The sequence below is a fragment of the Periophthalmus magnuspinnatus genome, chromosome 6 (assembly GCF_009829125.3).
Source record: "Periophthalmus magnuspinnatus isolate fPerMag1 chromosome 6, fPerMag1.2.pri, whole genome shotgun sequence".
In the NCBI taxonomy this organism is placed as follows: Eukaryota; Metazoa; Chordata; class Actinopteri; order Gobiiformes; family Gobiidae; genus Periophthalmus; species Periophthalmus magnuspinnatus.
In genome coordinates, this window is record NC_047131.1 from 16,641,083 (window position 1) to 16,656,185 (window position 15,103).

Consider the following 15,103-nt stretch of genomic DNA (forward strand, 5'->3'; position numbering starts at 1 on the left):
CTATCTGCCCAGTTGCTGCCTATAGCCTGCAGTGCGCACCGGCGCAACTGTTGCGTAATTTGGTTGCAACTGTGTCCTTGCGCTAGTACTTGTTCGTCACACAAATGTAAGTAGCTGCAATCACAATGGTGATTCCTCATCATTCCACAATAACCCACAGTCTTTCTAGAGTGTAGTGTACAGACCTAAGGCGCCTTTGTTTTTGCAACTGACGTTTCCCCAACTCCAAATAAACTAAAACTAAACACGACAACATGGGCCTTTGGTTAATGTTATGACCACGATAACGGCCTATGTGCGGACTCTATTGGGGGATTTTGCTGCGCGTGCCCTGCAAGGACCCTGCTTTGCTCTTCTTTTATTTGACCTCTAATCTTGGCGGTTGTCACGCGATTCATGTCAACAAAGCGCATCTCTTCTCTAGACGCCCAGCTCCCTAAAAACCGTAGGCCTCCAGACGGGCCATCTGGCGTTTAGTAGTAAAAACGACTGACCCCGCCTCTTTGCTTACATTCTCCAATGTGCCATAGCAACCGGGGCCGAGCCCCTGTTCCCGCGCAATGTTCCGTCCTTATATGGCCAGTAGAATGTAGACGCACGGACACGTCATACGTCGTTTATGTAAATGGCTTGATTGAAGAAAACGAAAAAAACCTTCTGCTCTACACTGAAATGGAGGTGTGGATACAACGCATGCGCACTTTGTCCACAACTATTCAGACCCGTCCACAAGCGCCGACATCAACAAGAGCGACTTACTAATGCGGGTTGATTTTCATATTAGTCGCATTGTATCAACGCGCCATAAGGATTCATACTTTCTTAACTTGACTCCACTAAAGCAAGGTAAGAGATGCTGCTGTGTGCTTTGCGCATTAGCTGTGGATGTAGGTACTTACTATTTAGATGATGGCTATAGTTGATCTAAAAGATGCAATTCAAAACAAGCACCGAGTTGTTTAGAAAAATTACTGATGTTCTGCATGAACCATCTCCAGGGACAAAGTCAAATATGTGAATCTTTTTAAATAGTCCTGGAGTCGGTTAGTTATCGCCTCATAAAATATACGAAATGCATGTTTTAAGTGCACCAGACTAGCGCGCAAACATGAGGGGCTCTGGTGTTTGTTGCTGGTCTGCACATTAGCGCTGTATTCGCAGTAAATTACTCCATTCCCCGCTCTCAAATCGTCATAAAGTCGATTCTTGTGTGTTGCTCCAAGTGCTTTACTTGTATTTGAGCTGTTTCTGTGCTCACATCGAGGTTGTAGCGTCGACAGTCTAGCCTATTTCACATTTACGCGTGCTAAATAAGCCAAGTTGGGTCTCACGCCCACCCGCACGAGATGCGTCTGAGCACGCGGGCGCCTCTGTCAACAAAACAGCGACTCATGGTCTAAACCCGCCTAAACTCCAACCAAGTCAAACACTCTGCTTCGAACTCTAAGGTTGTGTAGTTACAGAAGTTTAAAAGTGCGCTCTGAACTTGTGGGACACATGTGCTTGCAGGCGGACTGTTGCAGTGACGCGGCTATGGAATAACAAAGAGTAAAGATCATATTACACCGTCGTACCACAAAAGCTCCATTTTGGTTTCAAAACTAACACAAAATGCTTCAGTATTGTGGTTGCTTTACTTTCTTTGATGGAATATTTTAGAATAGCGGAGCTAGAGAAGTGTTTCGTCGTCGAGTATAGGACGGTCATTATAAAATGGTTGCGCATGAAGCAGGTCGTGTGGCATGCCATGCTTCCTCGCTGGAGTGGGCGGTGAAATCGGCGACTTGCACTTTTCTTTCGACTAAAAGGAAGTGATTTTCACATTTGTACATTTTATATTTGTCGGTTGACTCTTTTCTAACGAGTCTAAACGGCTTTTTACGTTTTTTGTTGAGTTTGTTAAATTTTTACAGCTTTAGCGGAAAATCGCATCACACCCCCTTCTCCACGCAGCCTCCGCCTTTGAAGTGTGCTCCATGTTGCCATGTTGAGTTGCGTCACGTACTGTATTCTGCTGCAGAGATCGTCTAGGATTTACAGATGAGCTTCTCCAAAGTAAAAATGTGGGTGTCGATGGAACACGTGGAGAGCAGCAAGCTACTAAATGCGTTAGTGCTGTCGAATTATAGCAGCCTTATTTCATGCAGTATCATCTTAAGGCAATTAAACATACTGTAGGCTATAATATCATACATATCACAGTATAACTATGAGTATTTGACCATGCAAATTATAACTTAAATCATTTTAAACATCTGCACTCATTAGCTATAAATTATCTTTCTGTTATACATTGACCGCTCCGTAGTTTCTCAAACAGATTTTAATTATATGTAATATGTATGTATCACCATCTATTGCATGATTTAAATACAGCAGAGATGGTGTTCAGTGTTCTGTAGAAAAAGATTTTCTCTGACTTGTTTGACCTTGTCATCAGAAATTGGCTATGAATATGAAATGGACAAACTTCAGCTGAAGGGTATTTCCCCTGCACGAAACACGCCCCAAAAGTCTCCCTTTGCAGTGAGTCTTCAAAGTGGGAGATCTCTCTTGTTTTGCGTGCTTTGGCTGCTCGCCGTGGCACCGCACTGTCAGAGGACCCCGAGGACTGATGGCAAGAAAAAAAGCAGTCTGGGGGGCGCGGCTCACAGTTTTGCCGCAGTTCAGGTCTCCATGTGGTACAGCGAGAGTTAAATTTGCCTAGCAACATAAATCATAATTCCTCTGCACATCCCTCAGCCTCGTAGTTGGAGTTTAGATCCTCCCCTTGACGTGTATTCTCGCACTCCGGGGCTGTGTCGTACTAAAATTAAAACATGGTGCTGATGATGCTGGAGGCAAACGTGCGAAAACACTATATTTTGCCAAAATGAAGCGTGCATCCTGTGCGCACAGCGTGACAACGTGATCTGTCTGACATGGTGTCTGACTGATGACCTACTTCTCCAAGTGGGTCACAACGAAGCGACGCTTTACAAACGCATTTCACTTATATATTTTCGTGCAGTTATAAGTGAATATGGCTGTATATTTTCATAAAATGTCAAAATCTTCAAAAACGCACACCCAAAATGCGCTTCTGTCCGTGCAGCGCTAGTGTTGTTGCACGATGCACGTTGAACTGTGGCGAAGACGTAGACTAATGAATATTAATCATGTTTTTACTCAGATGTTTGGCTTCCACAAGCCGAAGATGTACAGGAGTCTGGACGGCTGTTGTATCTGCCGCGCAAAGTCCTCCAGCTCCCGTTTTACTGACAGCAAGCGGTACGAAAAGGACTTCAAGAGTTGCTTCGGGTAAGAGACAGTAGTGGCACAGGCACGTGGCTGTCGCGAGGAGAGACGCCCACCTGTAACAGGCGCTCATTCAGTCCATAGTGTGCTTCTTTTTCAAATTTACATTTTTATTCTATTTCTGTCTAGGTTGAGTGAGACCCGATCTGGGGAAATTTGTAATGCCTGTGTCCTTTTGGTCAAACGCTGGAAAAAGCTTCCAGTGGGCACCAAAAAGAACTGGAATCACGTGAGTACTGTTTATTGCGACGTTGTGACAGGGTTACAAGAGGCAATGACATACAAGGTCAGTCGTAGCAGACACCACAAGCCTTTAATGACACACACTCACTGTTCAAAGGTGGTAGATGCCAGGGGAGGTCCCAGCCTGAAGCTCACATCACGGCCTAAGAAGATCAAGTCCATTTCAAAGAAAGCACGGCCGAGCCAGATCAGCAGACTGCAGAAAGAGCTCAAGAGGAACAGTCAGTCTCTTTTTTCACACTTTGAAGTCTAGCCTTTTTTACTGAGCCATTTAACATTTTAAATGTGTGCTATGTGCCCACAGACTCAGATGCCCACAGCACCACCTCCAGTGCTTCTCCAGCCCAGTCTCCCAGCTACAGTAACCTGTCCGATGATGGCTCTGACACAGAGCTGAGTCCGGGCTCAAGTCGCTCTCCAGTTTTCTCCTTCCTGGATCTAACGTACTGGAAGAGGTATATAACTAGCATATCCTGATGTTCACTATAGTTCAACTAGTAATGATGCAGCAATAAACTCAAAATATGAGCTAAATAAATTATATGAGCTAAGTCACTTAATTGTGTAAATTTATAACGGCCCAAATACCAATAATGACAGGTTAAGTTTGTTAGATGAATATATATCTAATTACAAGCATTTACCTTGAACTTTTAGTGTGTAGAATAATAAACGCAATATTTGTGCCTTCCTCATATTGGAACTTTTTTTACCCAGTAATATTAAAAATACAATACAAAATGACAATGCCATTAACACATACCACATGGATTGTCTTCCTCACACACCCCTCTTAATACATGTGCATCACTGTACGTGTCATATGTTTCCAGGCAAAAGGTGTGCTGTGGCATCATCTACAAGGGCCGCTTTGGGGAGGTACTCATTGACCCCCATTTGTTCAAACCATGCTGCCGCAAAAAGCAGCGCCAACAGCAGCAGCAGCAGAGGCGACCGGAGGAGGAGGAAGAGGAGGAGGAAGAAGAGGAGGAGGACGAGGAGGAGGTGGAGCTGGGCCCGGGCGGAGCACCAGATGTTGGCAGGCAGAAATCCCCAGCACACCAGCCAGAGGAGGAGACAGAGATGCCAGCATGTGAAGAGTCTGCTCCACGGTGTGTTACCGTGACAACCTCTCCAACCAGGAGCATGGCTGTCGCCGAGGAAGCTTGGTAAAAAAAAAAATCCCAACCTCACTTTTTGCACACATCTCTGAAGAAATCCCGGAGTGTTGCTTTTTCTCAAGCACTTACTGAAAGAAGTGGCCTCAGATCGCCTTCAGTTGTCAAGCAGCTCAAAATACAACGTTTTCTGAAGCTTTTTGTTATGTCAAAACAGTAACTTATGGACTATTCTGTTTTGTTTTGTCATATTTTTGTATATTGACGGACCATTTTTGTGGTGTTTTTAATCAACTTTAGATACAATGCTGGAGTTCTACGTTGCTGGTTCATTTACAGGATTTTTATTCCAAAATGCAATAATTCCACTGCGCATTTGTCAGGGCAGAGAAGCGGTGCTACCTGAAAATCATCACATGTGATATCATTATTATTTACAGAAGGATACACCTAATGTACTGTATGCGAAATTTGTATTATTATTATTCTGAAGTTACTGTAGTTTTGATTTTTTGGTTCAGAAAAGGATATCTTGGTGGTTATCTCGTTTTGGAATGAATGATTCTTTTAGACACAGATCTGTACAGTTGCCCTTGTGTAAGTGTCTATTTATCACCAAGTCCATTCCTATCAAAGAGCTTGTGTTTTTGTAGACCGGATAAACGTCTTTGTACAATATGTGGGTATCCGTTTGAAATAAGGCCTATTCACAGCTTCAACAGCAAATACACCAGCCTTAATAATAATGTGTTACGGACAGTGCTAGTGTTAATTCTGGATTGGTATTAAGGAACAAAAGGGACAGTAGCTCCAATTATTGTGGCCTCAGCGACACAGTGCATTTTGCATGAATGGCAAGCCCGCTCATCCAAAAGACCGAACGATCTGATGCATGAGTACAAAATTGCATGGCCTTATATAAGCTGTAAATTTAACTTTTTATTTTTGTCTTCTTTTTAAATCAAGTTTGAAATTTTAACTTATTTTTGTATATAAACTGAAAAAAATTGAAAAAAAATTTTTGCATATTACAATACCACAAAATACCACAGCAAAACCCACCACCGGTCTATAGTCATTCAGCAATATCCGTATCAGTGCTTAGTATCATTTACGGTGAAAGACTTTATAGCATTATTTGCATACCCGTGAAATTTACCATAGCCTCTTATATACCACAAATGTGTTGTGATATATAGTCGAATATTACTTTATTTATCTAATAAAAGCCAAAGCACATTCAAGTCACTCATGTAAACTCAGTGCAGGTTTCTATGGACACTTGGTCATTTCTATGTACGTTTATGGTATTCCAATGAACACTAAAATACATGTGATATTGTCAGGAGCAGTGGGTGTGTTCTGTACATAAGGGGTGGGGTCAACTCTTAAATGTTTCTTTCATTATTTATTTATTTTATATTTATTTGTATTACCATATTCCTGCTTAGAGTTTAGACCTGTAGTGTGGCTTTTAAATACATCAGAAATTGAATGTAATTCTTGCACAGACTTTTTAACTTTGTGTAGAATTACTGGGTGTCAATATTTGTGAATTGTGGTTGTATTTATTTACTGCTTAACCTTAATCCTAACTTATTCAGTTCCAACACTTTGATCTGTATTGTTATAAATTACAGCAACCAAACTGTACTTTTGCCTCGTAGCTTGTAGCGTAATATATTACCAACTTGTAGAATACAACTTTAGACGTGCATGTTCTGTACTGCTATGCATTTACTTAGCTTACAAGTTAGACAAAGCTGTTTTGTATTTTTTATACTTCATGTAATTTTTTACTTGTCCCTTAATAAAAGTAATTTTGTGAGTTTTCTCGATCTTGAAGTCATGTTTTGTTTTTTTCAATCATAAAATAATAAATCAAGCAATAGCCATAGTAATATTAATTCTCGCAGTTTTTTGAAATGGCAATGGCATCATCATCAATTGTCAGCATTTATTTTAAGACCCAACTGTTACTTGATGAATAAAAACATATTAATATATTGTTAAAACTGATTAAGATAAGTCAGACAGACAGATATAGTCTGTGGTCTATATGCGCTGCCGAGTAAGTCCAGTCCTTTAAATGCGGCAACTGTCTGCTATATAAATAAATAAAGCAGCATCTTATATAACACGAAGTGCAAGTGCACACTACGAACGCTAGAGAGCAGCAAAGAGCAGTAGAGCGCAGCAGAGAACAGGAGAGAGCAGCTCAGGAAAAAGAAGAAGCACCAGCTGTCTCGTGACCGGAAGTCAGTAAAGACCGTTCAATGCTAATGCTAATGCTAGCTAATGTTGTTGTTCTTTTTATACACCACTCAAAGGAGTTTAATGGTAACAGACATTTTAACTGAGTCATTGTAGAGACAGTCGCCGTAACAGGAGGAAAGGTGGGACAATTATCTTATTATTTATTCAATTTTTTGAATGTTTTTCATGTAATTTACCATAACTAATCTGTTCAAATCGGGATTACTTTTGTAAATTGTCTATAACGTATACACTAAACCTTTTGCACCAGGTGAGCATCTTGAGTGTTTCGTCTCTGCAGTTTTCACTTGTCATCATGGGAGAGCCCACAGCCTCTGGCGTCTTCTGTAACAGGATGCTGAGCATGGTGAACTCTGAGGATGTGAATGCCATTATCCAGGCTCAGAGACACATGTGAGCCGCTCTGCTTGGACCTTCATATTCTGGTTTGGCTCTTCTTTTTGCTAACTGTAGGCTTGTTTAGGCTAGACCGCTTTGAGAAAACCAATGAAATGCTGATAAACTTCAATGGACTGTCAAATGTGAGACTGCAGCAGATGAACGAGCGCTTTCTGCTCCACACCAGGACGCTGGTGGAGATGAAGAAAGACTTGGACAGTGTCTTTAGAAGAATCAGGTGAGGTTTAGACGCTCCAACAAATCATGTGAACACAGACAACCTTTTTACATGAATCCTCTGTACAGGACTCTGAAGGGAAAGATTGCAAAGCAGTACCCTGAGGCTTTTAGCAGTGAGTCAAGCTTCTGCTTCTCCATGTATGTGTCTTCTTAATTTCACTGTCTTTTCTCTTAAACCTTTCCATCCATCTGACAGACATCCATGAGTCACCCATTCTGGATGATGATGACGATGAATTTGACCCTGTGCCACCCAGCGTTGCCACAACAACTGCCACAGCCACTCCCGAACAGAGCACAGAGTCATGTGACACAAGTCCAGACATCGCCTCGCCCACAGTGAGCAGGTGCTCCGAGGACCTGTCTCAAGAACCCCCTGACATGCCCACTTCTGAAGGACAAGAGATCTCTATGCTACGGGACGAGGGGCCAGACTCTGTACCTGCTGAATAGAGTAGACTTTTAGTTAAATTATTCACAGGAGGGTGATATGATTAAATAAAGATAATTTATGGCATTTCCCTGTGATATTTAGCCTGTACTATGTTCAGAGTGAGTGACATATCACAATGAAGTGAGAATTCTCAAAGACTGCACTGTGCAATTTTATGGATGCTTACATGATTCTGTGTTTGAAAACAGATAATGTGGAGTATTAACACTGTTTATTTATTCTGTTAATGCACCCTTGTTCTGGAGCGTGTTTGAGTTTATATCTATGTAAAATTATGCTTAAAAAGCTTTTATACAAATATGTTTGTATGCTTGTGTTTCTGTCTGCCACAGGTAATATTTTATGGTGTGCAATCTTGACTGGTCTGTTAATATCTGTATGAACAGTGACCAGGCTGTAGATGGTGCAGTACATGTATATCTGTGCTTGCAGTACATGCAGTATATCTGTGCTTGCAAAGGTGCTGTGGGAAGACCCGGTGTAGACGGCAAAATTCATGGTCGATAACTGGGGTTTGTCATTTTTATAACATTTGCTGAAAACCTTTAGATAAGACATCACAATGAATTAATCACGCTACCAAAAAAATACCCCCATCATAAAAATGTAGTGGAGTAGAAAGTATCTCCTGCAAAATGTACTTAGGCAAAGAGAGAGGCCTTTTTTCACACAGTACTTTTACTTGTGTACTTTCCACCACTGCGCAAATATAACAAGTAATAAAACGATTAAAACTCTATATAAAATAAAAATATAATAGCATGCACGTTCAACTTAATTTTCCATTTAGTTACTATGACTGGACAGCATAGCCCCCTCCATTAAGCTTTACATGATATTAGTACATTTAGTAGTTTGGGTTTACATGTTTCCCACCACCAGAGGGCGCTGAGTCAGAACGTGGCCACCTTTGTTGGTGGGGCTCGGGTCAAACGGTGCTGTTGCCGGACATGGACACGTCGCTTCGTTTGGCTCATTCATGAAGACATTTCTCCTGCGACCATCACATTTTAAGGGCTTTTAATGTTTGTTTACAACAGAATAAGTGCATTTTTTTGCGTATCGTGTCTTTTTACGCTTATTTTCAAGAATTGGGCAAAGATTCAGCCATATGTGACACTTACCAGCACTAAATAATAAAAAAAAACTGCAGGACGAAGGTTGAGCTCATGAGAGACTTAAAATGAGGAGATTGACTAAAAAGAAAGCGTTGAACTTGGTGAAGGAGTTGGATGCTTTTCCTAAAATTCCCGACAGCTATGTGGAGTCAACAGCCAGTGGTGGGACAGGTCAGAGTCAGCACTGTCCCAACTTCATCAACTCAATCATTCCAATTATAACCTACTATTTTCATGTCAAAATTATTCAAGTGTTTGTAGCTCTAAAATTAATATCTCAAAATTTACCAGAAAAGTTATATTATGCATCTTAGAGAGTCCATCAACTGCCTTTGACTTTGTTTAGAAGTCAATCAATCAGTCAATTCCACAAAAACACGGACAGGTTAACTCTTCATCTCTTCACAGATCTGACCTGTAACTTGACTAGTGGTCATCTGCTTGTTTCCATGGAAACAGATTGGCTAAATGCTCCATAGAGCCAAACAGGTGGCGGAGCCTTCATCAGAAAAGTGCCCCTTTAAAAACCACAGTCTCTTAGCATCTTGGAAGTAATTTTGAAGTCAATAAAAGCATCCCCAGAAGTGTGTGTGAATTTGATCCTACAACAATTGAATAGTGTTTTTTTTTTTTTTTTTCTAGTGTCTCTGATAGCCTTCACTTTCATGGCACTCCTGGCGTTTCTGGAGTTCTTTGTGTACAGAGACACGTGGATGAAATACGAGTATGAAGTGGACAAAGATTTTACAAGGTAACAATCATCTCATTTCCCTTTTTAATGTTAAATGTATAATAATATGGGCTGTTTTAATGATTATTTTTATTTATTTTTATTTTTTTTACAGTAAATTGAGGATCAACATTGATATTACTGTTGCCATGAAGTGCCAATGTATGTTATTATTATTATTATTTATCTTTTTTATGAATGAAGATAGGATAAGATCTGTACTAGATTAAAACAAAGCTTTATTTTTCCTTCTGTACTGAGGGATTGTTGTTTTTTCTAAATCATAGACATAGGTGCTGATGTCCTGGATCTGGCAGAAACCATGGTGGCCTCAGATGGTTTAGAATATGAGCCAGTAAGAACTACTTTTAAAAAACCTTTTATAAACTTACTTCTTTGTCAACGTTTTGTTCATAAATATCTCTTTCCTTTCTTATTTTTCTTATATTCAGGTAAATTTTGAGCTTTCTCCTCTTCAAAGAATATGGCAATTGTAAGTACAGAGTCTAATATTTACTTTAAGCAGGATACAATTGTTAGATAGTCGCCTCCCTATGTTTTGTTCTGTGTAGTTAGAAAAACAAACAAGATATAAAACAGACGCATAGAAGACAGACAACAGCTTTGTGAGTTAATTATTATTTGTCTGTGTAATCCCTCAGTTGTCCAGGTCTGTAGTGAAAGCCAAAAGTTAAATGTCAACTGGACAAAAAGTTGTTGGAGTGAAGACGTTTGGCTGCTCATCCAGGCCACTTGGCCATCCAGGCCACTTCAGTTCTGGTCAAATTGATCCTCCCTTCAGACAGATATAAGGCAGTGTCCACCAGTACTCTGACCAGAACTGAGGAAGCAGCTTGGATTTTACTTTTGGATTTTAATATTCATTATTATTTATTTTTGTTTTTCTCAGAACTCTTTGGCACATCCAGGAGCGCCTCAGAGTAGAGCATTCTCTTCAAGATGTGCTATTCAAGTCTGCCCTAAACATAGCCCCACCATCGGCAATCAAAAAGTATTAAGTACCTAATGTAATTTACAGTGGTTTAAAGGTATATCTTGTGTCTTATTATGTCAATATATTTACTTCTTTCACAGCGATGACAGTTCAGCACCTCTGAATGCATGCAGGATTCATGGGCACCTGTATGTTAACAAGGTAGCAGGGAACTTCCATATTACAGTTGGCAAGTACGTAGCATGGTAATGAAAAATTGTTTTAACTTTACTTATCTCTGGGAATTAAAATGTCCACCTCAATTTACAGGTCCATCCCACACCCCAGAGGTCACGCCCATCTAGCAGCTTTAGTTAGTCATGACTGTGAGTAGTATCTACACACTTATTATTTATTGGCTTTGTTTGATACCACTACTACTGGCTCATTACTAGTTATATGGGGTGTGGAAATAACAAATCAAAATATGTGCAATTACCAAATCGCAATGGCTGTTCATTGAAAAAGGACATTCTATTATCTATCAAAGTGTCCTGTCTTTTCATAAAATATATTGTTGTACCTGTAGTTTAGACCTCTCATGCATGGGATTCTTGTGTTAGTTTAGCAGCTCGATATACTCTGAAATGTTAATCCTGTTTACAGTGTGCCCTCTGAACAAAATCCTACTTTTTAATACTTGTCAGAAAAGTCACAATAAGTTCTTTTACTGCAATTGCCAATTACTAGTTCTTATAAAATATTAGAGATTGGGGTACACCATTCGGGGAACCCAATATGGTAGTCCACTCGATATTATCTTCCAAAGAACAATAGATATCCAATTTCCAGTTAACTGTTTTCTATCTTTTTTTTTCTTTTTTTTTTTTTTTTTGATCCAGCTTTTAATTTTTCCCATCGGATCAACCACTTGTCTTTTGGAGAGATGATTCCAGGGATTATAAGTACTCTAGATGGCACTGAAAAAGTCTCCACTGAATGTAAGTATCTTATAGTTTAATTTTGTTACATATGCTCCCATTCGTCTCTTTATCGTTTTAATATTTCAATCTCTCCCCAGCTAATCACATGTTCCAGTATTTCATCACCATCGTGCCTACAAAACTCAATACCTACAAGATCACAGCAGACACACATCAGTACTCCGTCACAGAGCGGGTGAGTTACCCAATAAGAACAGAGAAATATGTGCTTATATGTGTTTAAAATAGAGCTGGAGGACAGATCAGAATTCTGTGGTACAATTTGTTGATTTGTTGATCTTGTTAGTAGCTCTTGATCCACATAAAACAAAAACTGGGACAAAATTCAGTATCTTTTTTGTCAGCCTAAATAAACTAAAGGGAAATTCTCAATAGCTTTTAACCTGAAAGAGAACTTGGGTTTCAAAGTGATGAAAAATTAGCACAGTTGCCTTAGCAAATAACAATTCAAAAGTACATGATGGAAGGTGCTGAAAATGACAAAACAGAAAGCTGAAACCCATGAATTCCATCCTCATCCACAGTCAAAATAGTCTTGGCGGTCATAATGTTTCCAAAACACAAAATTACCAACATGGTATGCCAACATTGAAGAGGGCACAGTATGTATGGTGTCTCTAGTGCTCACTGCGTGCTCTGCTGGCACACAGGAGAGGGTGATAAACCATGCAGCGGGCAGTCATGGCGTCTCGGGGATCTTTATGAAGTATGACATCAGCTCTCTGATGATCCGGGTCACTGAGCAGCACATGCCCCTGTGGCAGTTCCTCGTGCGGCTTTGCGGCATTGTAGGAGGCATCTTCTCCACTACAGGTACACAGTTTGGCCTATTTTATTTAATTTATTTTTTAATTTTTACCAATATTCACATTTCACAGTACAGTATATTGTTGAGATTGTGAATAGTTTATCATGTTGTAGAAATGCTATGTAGAAATGCTATATTTAGTGATTTGTCACATTTCAAAAGATAAAGACCAAGTGTCTTCATGTGTTATAGAAAAAAAATGTTTAGTCCATTTTGTTAAACTACGGTACTTTATTTTGGTAGTAAATTGAAAGATGGCAAAAACATACTTAATATTGTGCGTAAAATTGGGCTTGACACAGTAGCCTATAGGCTACTATAGGAAAAACACATGATATTAAACTTGTGAATGCTGTATAATTATGTAGGCATCAAAACAACCAGCTAACAGGTAAAAAATATATTTGTTATTCACATTTATTTTGCTACTCCCTAGAGGTAAAAGGTTATCTCAACTTAGCAGCTCTGGTAGCCTATCAGATTATTTCCCCATTCTCATGAGGAAACATTCTTTTCATATGTACTATTTACCATAATTCCCATAGCACATGAAGGCACCACCACCAAGATACCTCACCTACATTACCAAAATATTTCATGGGGAAAAAAAGTTGGCTACAGATTTGCCCTGTTCTGATCTGGGTTACACACTGGGTTCACACTTTTCATAGATACTGTTTGGAATCTACCGGTAATTCGATTTGTGTTGCTTTCAGGTATGCTGCACGGTATGGTAGGCTTTTTGGTCGACATTATTTGCTGCCGTTTCAAAATGGGAATTTATCGAAATTTCAAAGTGAGTGTTGTATTACTAACAGACTATGCTCTACTATGAAGTTAGTTCAAACACATTTTCTCCTCATTGTCAGACAAGTTGTAATAAATGTATTTCTAAATATTGTTTTTGTTTTTTTTTTTCACTCAGGAGACATCTCTGACTGTGCAGGAAAACAGTGAAACGTCACCACTAAAAGAAAATCACAATGAACATTAAAGGTCTCCCATCCAGTCCAAAGAGCCCTGAAACACTATGAAATGGACAATATTTGCAATTCTGATTATTCATTCACTCAGCATATTCAAACATAGGAAATGGCATCGACGTGTCTTGCCCAAGAACAACACAACAGTACCCACCTGAGCCGCTGTCATTCTGGTCCCTGATAAAACAATATGTTGGTGATTTTCAGATTCTACAATGTGATGATGTCATATTCCCAGATGGGGGCACAAGAGCCAGTTTCCCCTGTTGATTACACTGTACTTTGCCATGAAATATCTAAAAGGTAAATTCACAAATGTTGAACCTGATGATTTCTGTATGCGACTAGGCCCAAGAACTTGTATTACAATATAAACACTAAATTTTAGCAATATAATTTTTGCTGCCCTCAGCTGTGTGAAATATTATTGGCTTATAGAATGATGTGGTGTCATCTGAAACCCAGCATTGTAGAATCTCTATAGTTTCAAATTGAGATGGAGAAGTCCCAATTTTTTCCAAATCCGAGGCCATGGTTCTCGACCGGAAAAAGGTGGTTTGCCCTCTCCGGGTGGTTGGTGAGTCTCTGCCTCAAGTGGAGGAGTTCAAGTATCTCGGGGTCTTGTTCACGAGTGAGGGAAGGATGGAGCGTGAGATTGACAGGCGGATCGGTGCAGCGTCTGCAGTGATGCAGTCGCTGTATCGGTCCGTTGTGGTGAAGAAGGAGCTGAGCCGGAAGGTGAAGCTCTCGATTTACCGGTCAATCTACGTTCCTACCCTCACCTATGGTCATGAGCTCTGGGTAATGACCGAAAGGACAAGATCGCGGATACAAGTGGAGGAGCCAGTTGAGGTGGCTCGGGCATCTGCTCAGGATGCCTCCTGGACGCCTCCCTAGGGAGGTGTTCTGGGCATGTCCCACCGGGAGGAGGCCCAGGGGAAGACCCAGGACACGCTGGAGGGACTATGTCTCTCAGCTGGCCTGGGAACACCTTGGGGTCCCACCGGAGGAGCTGGAGGATGTGTCTGGGGTGAGGGAAGTTTGGGAGTCCCTGCTTAGACTGCTGCCCCCGTGACCCGGCCCCGGATAAGCGGAAGAAAATGGATGGATGGAAGTCCCAATTTTATGGTAGAGTTTGTAAATTAGATGACCTGGTTTATGCTTAATGTCTCTGTAATTACTGGGCTTGTCCACAGGAAACAAAAAACTGGCTCAAATGTCTTCTCCTTCAGTATAAATAAAGAAATATGGAACTGTGTCTTTAGAAAGAGGCTTTAAGCCGTAAGATTAGTATGGCAAGTTTATGGAGGCAATTCCAGACAAATAATGATAAAGCTTTACATTTGTTGATCATAAGTCTGGATATTTCTTTCATAAATGATGAATCTACTGTAGAGCTGCATAGGCTGGTGACGTCATCAAATTCTAGGACATGAATGTAACTTACTGAATGAGTGGTTTCATATCAAACAATAAGTGATATAATAAACGTTTACGATCCTGTGTGGTATAATGTCAC

General features: G+C 40.3%; 3 protein-coding genes across 5 annotated transcripts; all 3 read left to right on the forward strand.

Moving 5' to 3' along the window:
• Positions 1–666: 666 nt before the first annotated feature.
• sinhcaf (SIN3-HDAC complex associated factor) lies at positions 667–6,469 on the forward strand. Its single transcript, XM_033967471.2, has 6 exons — positions 667–846; positions 3,173–3,300; positions 3,427–3,526; positions 3,638–3,761; positions 3,845–3,995; positions 4,374–6,469. Exons 2-6 carry the CDS (start codon positions 3,173–3,175, stop codon positions 4,711–4,713), a joined length of 843 nt encoding a protein of 280 aa, XP_033823362.1. The 5' UTR covers positions 667–846; the 3' UTR covers positions 4,714–6,469.
• Positions 6,470–6,846: 377 nt separating this feature from the next.
• kxd1 (KxDL motif containing 1) lies at positions 6,847–8,303 on the forward strand. Of its 2 annotated transcripts, none has more exons than XM_033967472.2 (5): positions 6,847–7,054; positions 7,186–7,328; positions 7,399–7,551; positions 7,620–7,666; positions 7,750–8,303. In XM_033967472.2, exons 2-5 carry the CDS (start codon positions 7,231–7,233, stop codon positions 8,004–8,006), a joined length of 555 nt encoding a protein of 184 aa, XP_033823363.1. In that variant the 5' UTR covers positions 6,847–7,054; positions 7,186–7,230; the 3' UTR covers positions 8,007–8,303. The 2 variants fall into 2 exon arrangements, with proteins under 2 accessions (XP_033823363.1, XP_055078609.1); XM_055222634.1 differs by having other exon boundaries at positions 6,868–7,054; positions 7,216–7,328.
• A 628-nt stretch (positions 8,304–8,931) lies between these two features.
• LOC117371798 (endoplasmic reticulum-Golgi intermediate compartment protein 2-like) lies at positions 8,932–15,089 on the forward strand. 2 transcript variants are annotated; one of them, XM_033967469.2, is made up of 13 exons: positions 8,932–9,296; positions 9,768–9,876; positions 9,971–10,017; positions 10,143–10,210; positions 10,308–10,348; positions 10,766–10,867; positions 10,951–11,043; positions 11,120–11,175; positions 11,692–11,790; positions 11,871–11,968; positions 12,444–12,606; positions 13,318–13,397; positions 13,527–15,089. In XM_033967469.2, the coding sequence occupies exons 1-13, from the start codon at positions 9,191–9,193 to the stop codon at positions 13,593–13,595; spliced, it is 1,131 nt and encodes a 376-aa protein (XP_033823360.1). In that variant the 5' UTR covers positions 8,932–9,190; the 3' UTR covers positions 13,596–15,089. The 2 variants fall into 2 exon arrangements, with proteins under 2 accessions (XP_033823360.1, XP_055078608.1); XM_055222633.1 differs by having other exon boundaries at positions 8,945–9,296; positions 13,530–14,065.
• The last annotated feature ends 14 nt before the right edge of the window (positions 15,090–15,103 follow it).

Bases quoted from the DNA above. Each gene is read 5' to 3' on its own strand.
- sinhcaf (XM_033967471.2), top strand. From the start codon at position 3,173: ATGTTTGGCTTCCACAAGCCGAAGATGTACAGGAGTCTGGACGGCTGT. The intron at 3,301-3,426 runs GTAAGAGACAGT...ATTTCTGTCTAG, and splicing joins GACTTCAAGAGTTGCTTCGG to GTTGAGTGAGACCCGATCTG. The intron at 3,762-3,844 runs GTCAGTCTCTTT...ATGTGCCCACAG, and splicing joins GAAAGAGCTCAAGAGGAACA to ACTCAGATGCCCACAGCACC.
- kxd1 (XM_033967472.2), top strand. From the start codon at position 7,231: ATGGGAGAGCCCACAGCCTCTGGCGTCTTCTGTAACAGGATGCTGAGC. The intron at 7,329-7,398 runs GTGAGCCGCTCT...AGGCTTGTTTAG, and splicing joins ATCCAGGCTCAGAGACACAT to GCTAGACCGCTTTGAGAAAA. The intron at 7,552-7,619 runs GTGAGGTTTAGA...TCCTCTGTACAG, and splicing joins AGTGTCTTTAGAAGAATCAG to GACTCTGAAGGGAAAGATTG.
- LOC117371798 (XM_033967469.2), top strand. From the start codon at position 9,191: ATGAGGAGATTGACTAAAAAGAAAGCGTTGAACTTGGTGAAGGAGTTG. The intron at 11,791-11,870 runs GTAAGTATCTTA...ATCTCTCCCCAG, and splicing joins TGAAAAAGTCTCCACTGAAT to CTAATCACATGTTCCAGTAT. The intron at 12,607-13,317 runs GTACACAGTTTG...TGTTGCTTTCAG, and splicing joins AGGCATCTTCTCCACTACAG to GTATGCTGCACGGTATGGTA.